At 46.1% G+C, this 6,000-nt stretch overlaps 1 protein-coding gene across 3 annotated transcripts in view; it reads right to left on the bottom strand.

Annotated features, from left to right (window-relative positions):
• The window catches only part of Elf5 (E74 like ETS transcription factor 5), a 39,883-nt gene that overhangs the window by 5,660 nt on the left and 28,223 nt on the right, over positions 1-6,000 (bottom strand). For 2 of the 3 annotated variants that reach the window (XM_028767085.1, XM_028767084.1), the window contains exon 4: positions 3,243-3,293. The exons of the other annotated variant lie outside the window; for it this stretch is intronic. In XM_028767085.1, the coding sequence (XP_028622918.1) occupies positions 3,243-3,293 (51 nt within the window). The remainder of the gene's footprint in view (positions 1-3,242; positions 3,294-6,000) is intronic. 3 annotated transcript variants of the gene reach the window in all.

Raw genomic sequence — 6,000 nt, 5'->3', positions numbered from 1 at the left:
TCTAAGAGCACCCATGTCCTGTGCTAGAGCCTCCCCTGCCCACACCTCGAGATCTAAGAGCACCCATGTCCTGTGCTAGAGCCTCCCCTGCCCACACCTCGAGGTCTAAGGGCACCCATGTCCTGTGCTAGAGCCTCCCCTGCCCACACCTCGAGGTCTAAAGGCACCAATGTGCTTATTGAATCACAGCGTGTTTCTTCTTCCCTTAAAACCCATTTCAGCTTTTCTCTACTAAAGCTTATGCTTATGGAGCCTTTTATTAAATGCTGAGTGCTCACTAGAGGCCTCATATGCGACATCATAGTCCTTTAACAACCGGGGGTGACGCTAACACTATTGTCATTTTATTAAGGAGAAGTTTGGAACCCAGAGAGTTTAAGAATTTTGTTGTTTACAGGTGTCAGGTTGGGACTCCAGCCCAGTGTTCCCATCCCGGAGCCTACACTCACAACCAGGTCCTGTCCTTCTCAGGAGGTATTTGGCAGGCACCAAGTGAGCACTTAGCTCAAACGGTCTGAACAGTGGTCACTGGCTCTTTTGTGCCGTGTGTTTGTCCCCATCTCTAGACTTCCCCATTGCGTCACTGAGTCTTCTAGGGAGAAATAAGCAAGTGGACTCATAACAATAAACAAAGGCAGGTCCCTGACAACGAGCATATACGAAGCCTTCACTGGACTACAAGGAGAGCCAGGGAAGGGGCAAGCACTTTATTTCTGCAGTCCCTTGTGCTCGGGGTGGAGTCTGTTTGGTGTGATGGGGGTAGGAGGGCACAGACGGATCACACAAGAGGCATGAAGATAGACTATCTGGTCAGGTTACTCTGTTCCTACTGTTTCAGGTCAGGTGACTTTGAAGTCCCTCATGCCAACATTGAGGTTTCAAATCTCTCTCTTTTTAATCTAATAGTTGAGGCAAAGGCTGAGGCAGAGAAGATGGAGTCATTACTGCCAATCTCAAGGCATGTGCCTGGTTAAATTTTTCACCAAGATGAGCTATTGGTTTGTTGCAGTACCTTGAAGGAACTCTGCATGTCTGCAAACATCAGCCTTACAACAACTGTATCCATCTAGCTGGGGTACCTGGTGTGGCACGAGGGGAGGCATATCCCTACTACTGTCTCTGAGGTTTGAGCAGGCCTGGATGTCCTTGATACCAGAAACTTAAAGTTTTAAGTTTATTATTATCATCAATTTTAAGTTCATTATCATGAAATCATAATCAGGTGTCCTCTAGAAGCCAGGATGGAGGCCTGGTGACAGGGTTTCAAAATCAAGCTCCTTGTTGCTCATGACGCTCTTAGTCCATTCAAAAATCCCAACCCCGCACTAGCATGCCACAGAGATACTCCAAGGCTCAAGAGCAGGAGCTGTTAGCCATGAACTCAAGACCACAAGCTCTATCCTTGGGTATGGTGTGGTCTCTACTGACATTTCTGCAGTGAAGGGAGGAGGGGACAGGTGGGGAGAGAAGGAAAAATGATCAAGGACTGGACTGTTTCTGTGTCTAGCCAGATTCAGACTCATTCTCCACTGATAGTGACCAAAAGGACTTTTCAGGATGGGAAACGCCAGCAATCCAATATGGTGGCCATTAGTATTCCATATAAACCCCACCTCCACACTTACCTGGCAGTGGCCAGGTATGCTCCTCCCCACAGTTACCTGGCAACAGGCAGGTAGCCCTACTCACTATAAAAGGGGCTGCCTGCCCCCTCCTTACTCTCTTGCTCTCTTGATCCCTTGGCCCCATGCCTGCAGGCTCTCCTCTCTCCCCTCCCCTTTCCCTTCATCCTCTCTCCACGTGGTCATGGCCGGCCTCTACTTCTCTACTTCTCTGCTGTCTCTCCCTCCTGTTCCCTATCTCCTAAATAAACTTCCCCTCATGGAATCGTCTGGTCTGGCGTGATCTGTCCAAGCTGCGCAAGACAACCCTTCAGTGGCTACTGGCCAGCTGTGATTGTGCATTTAAAAAATGACTAATGTTCTCGAGAACCTGAATTTTAACATGATTTAATTTTATGTAAAGGCCCACATAGTTAGTGGCTATTGTTTTGGAAAACTCAGCGACACACCTTTTAGCTCTTTTTAAAGGATCTTAGATGTCCTGCATTTGTCTTTTGTCTCCTTGAACCTTTTCTTCTGTAAGACCAGCTAGGGTTCTTGGGGCTGGATGGAGGGGAACCATTTCACAGCTGAAGTGGGCTATTCATGTGCTAATGTCCCCAAACCAATAAACAGACAAACAAACAAACAAACAAACAAACATCACAAAACCTCCATTAATCAGAAGTCTAAGAACCTAAATCCTCAGTTGACTGAGATTTTAGGAAGAGAAACAAACAAACAAAAAAAACAAACAAAACCCCCCCGCAGACCTCTGCCAGCCAGCAAGATGGCTCTGAAGGTAAAGTGTACTAGCTGCGCAAGTTTGGTGAGCTGAGTTTGATCCCTGAAACCCTAGGTGGAAGGAGGGACTGCTTCCCCAAAGTCATTCTCTGACCTCAGTATTTGCACTGTGGCATGTGCTGGTAGGCTGCCCATCCTCCAGTGGATGGTACCACACTCCTGAGCATATATTAGTAGCACTAACTGGAATCTTGTATTATTTTTTAGATAAGACATGAAGTTGGGAGGGGACATGGTGGGAAGAGTATAGGGGTGGATATGATCAGAATACATCACATACATGTATGGGATTCTCAAAGAACACATACAAATATTTAAAAACAGAAGCTCCAAATTTTCCTTTCCCTGTTTCCATCTCCAGACATGAACTAATTGTTGGGGTTGTGGGCCATTTGAGACCCGCAACCACACCATCCTTTAATTATCAATGACTTAGCAATGGGCTCAGATTATTCTGAACCCTAAGACTGGTAAAGTTACTGGCACCATGGCAAATGGGCACTGGCTCTGTAGTAGCCTCACTGCAGGCTCCTACAAGGCCCTTTCCCAGGCACAAATGTCATTGCTTTTTAAACTCACCACAACCCCGAAGGGTCCTGATATTTTATAGATAGGGAAGTCTTGAGGAGGACAGGGACTCCACGGATGTAAGTTATTATCCCACAGACCCCCTTTCCCTGTTCACACTCTTTTAACCCATTTCTCTCTGCTCTTTCTACAAATCTTGGCTTGCTTTTGGTTCATCAACCTTCTAGTGTGGTTGTTAAATGAGGATCAAACCCGAGTGACCAGCAGTAGCCTGGGCACAGCTTTGGGCAGTTTGAATGTCATACTTACAGTCTTTGATGGTGCTCTTCGTCTCTTCAGCATCATTGAAAAAGGAATAACCTGGGAAAGACAGAGAAAGAGAGATTCACAAACTATTCCATGTAACCCTGGGGTCTGGTCAGACCAGGAGAGGAGATTTTGGAGGAAGGGAAGTGACTCTCCCCTCTAAGGAATGGTTTTTGTTTTTTTTTTTTTTCAGAGGGAAGCTTGGACACCATTTGGCCCTTATAAAAGCCAAATACAACAGCACCATACTTTTTCAAAGATTACCTAAAAAGAACAACAGGGCCGGGAGGTGGTGGCCCACGCCTTTAATCCCAGCACTTGGGAGGCAGAGGCAGGCGGATTTCTGAGTTCGAGGCCAGCTTGGTCTACAGAGTGAGTTCCAGGACAGCCAGGGCTACACAGAGAAACCCTGTATCAAAAAAAAAAAAAAAAAAAAAAAAAAAAAGAACAACAGACGCCAGACGCCAAGGATTCCAGGAGGCTCTATGGATCTGCTGACTGAACTCTAGGGAGTGGATCTTGCCTAGGACCCAGGAAGTGTGAGCTCTGACCTGAGCTGGACTGCTGTTGTCTGCATGGCCTTGCCAGTCACTGCCTCTCTGGCTCGCTGGTCAGTCTTAGTGGGATATAAGCTTAAACACCCGCTCCACTCCCTGGCCCTGGGCCTATGGTTTCTGACATGGGACTGTAATCCTTGGAGATCAGAATGCCTGAGATGTGATAGCCAAAGGGAAGAAAGGGATAAGAAGCTCAAAGGGTACATAGCTCTGCTTGAATGCTCAGTTCTTTGGAAGACTGAGTTGGTACCTTTCTCTGTAGAGTGGCGAGCTAGGCTGGAGTTTAAGATCATGTTTCCAGGAAGCAGGAGAGGTCAGTGGATAACCTATTCTTAACTCGGTGTCCAACACAAAGACTACAATCTCTTCACCAACATAATTGGAACACTCTGGCCAAAGGGCCAAGTAGAACAGGGTAGGGACTGATGAAAGATATTTCTTGTCCTACACTGTAGAAGCCATTCTGTGATCCCAGTCTTTTCCCTGACTTCTCCTTCTGGTGACTAGGGCCTCCATGCTTCTAGACCTTTAAATCTTTTTTCTACATCTACTGATTCAGATGATTCTCTGGGCTCTGAAGGCCCTTCTAGCACCTCCCCTGATTGAAGCATCCTTGTTCGTGTCCTGTTCTGGCAGAGCCCTAGACTATGAGGTACACAAGGGACAAGCTAGGTAGTTACCCAGAATATAATTTTTGTTCAAATGGAGAAACCTCAGAATGCAAGACAGCTCTATTGTTGATTATTCTAGGATAAGCAGTGAGTCCAGTGCGTACTGGGCAAGCTGCTGGAGTATAAACTCTGGTCACAGTGCGTATGTACACAGTGCGCATGTACACAGACTTGCCTGACGAACATTAAGGGAGAGCTTCAGAATGGAGCAGGTTGGTGGAGCGACAGACGTAGAGAATGACTTAAAGTCCCATTGTTGGAGTTGGCATGGCACTCAGGGATTCCTTATTGGTCAGATTTTAGCTGGGCATAGTGGCACACGCCTTTAAACCCAGGGCCTGGGAGGCAGAGGCAGGCAGATCTCTGTTAGTTCCAGGACGGCCAGAGCTACAGAGTGAGACCTTTTCTCAAAAATACCAAAGGTGGGGAAAGGGTAAGATTTGTGTTTGTGTGTGTGTGTGTGTGTGTGTGTGTGTGTGTGTGAGAGAGAGAGAGAGAGAGAGAGAATATGTGTGTGAATGTGTGTATGTGTGAATGTGTGTGTGTGTGTGTGTGTGTGTGTTTAGAGGTCAGAAGAGGGCTTTGGATTTCTTGGAGCTGGAGTCAACCCCATGTGGGTGCTGAGAATCAAATCCAGGTCCTTCAGAAGAACAGCATGTACTACTAACTGCAGAACATCTCTAAAGCCAGTTTTTAGCTTACTCATTTTTTTTTTTTACCTATCCCTGAGTCAATGGCACGCATATATTAAATTATCTTGGAAAGGAGATCAATGTAAAAGCTCTTAGCCCAGGAGCCACTTGAGACTTGAGACAAACTTGGTTAATGTGGCATTTGACCAAGGTAGCAATGTAGCAATGCAACCTTGTCTTCTTCCATGGTGGAATATGGCCCTCTCCATGGCCCTAGAATTTTTAGCAAGATCATCCTCTAGGGAGTGTTTTATTTTTAAAGATAGAGTGTTACTATGTCACCTTGCTGGTCTGAAACTCACTATATAGATCAGGCTGGTCTTGAACTCACAGAAATCTGTCTGCCTCTGCATCTTCAGTGTTGAGTTTAAAGCTGTGTTCAACCATACCTGGCTCTCGGGAAGTTTTAAATGGAATTCCAGGGTTCTTCTCCCAAAATGGCTGTGACACCACACTCAGCCTTGTCCTGATTCAGGGAGTACACACTCTAAGCACAGGCTTCTGCTTCTAACCCAAGGTCACCACCCTCTCTGCTCTTGTCCTTAGTCTTTCATGATGAGAGGAACAAATGGAAGAAGGACTCCCAGAGCTGGAAGGTGCTCTGAGTTTTCTCTGCCTAAATGAGATCTCTTCTTTGCACACAACATCCTTGTACAGCAGGGACTAGCAGACAGCTTGGCTCTCAAGTGGCAGGGAATATTCTGCTTTCTCTGTATCCTGAAGAAACCTTTCCAAGAGAAACTGAACTTTTCCAAAAGTCCTTTTGTAAAGAATCAAGCATAGTTGTATCTGCTTTGATTTTTTTTCTTTCTTTCTTTTCTTCCTGACTCTTGGTTATATT

The sequence above is a fragment of the Grammomys surdaster genome, unplaced genomic scaffold (genome assembly GCF_004785775.1).
Source record: "Grammomys surdaster isolate TR1022 unplaced genomic scaffold, NIH_TR_1.0 170, whole genome shotgun sequence".
Classification (NCBI taxonomy): Eukaryota; Metazoa; Chordata; class Mammalia; order Rodentia; family Muridae; genus Grammomys; species Grammomys surdaster.
Note: the sequence above shows the minus strand (reverse complement) of the source record. Positions and strands in the feature narration are given on the sequence as shown.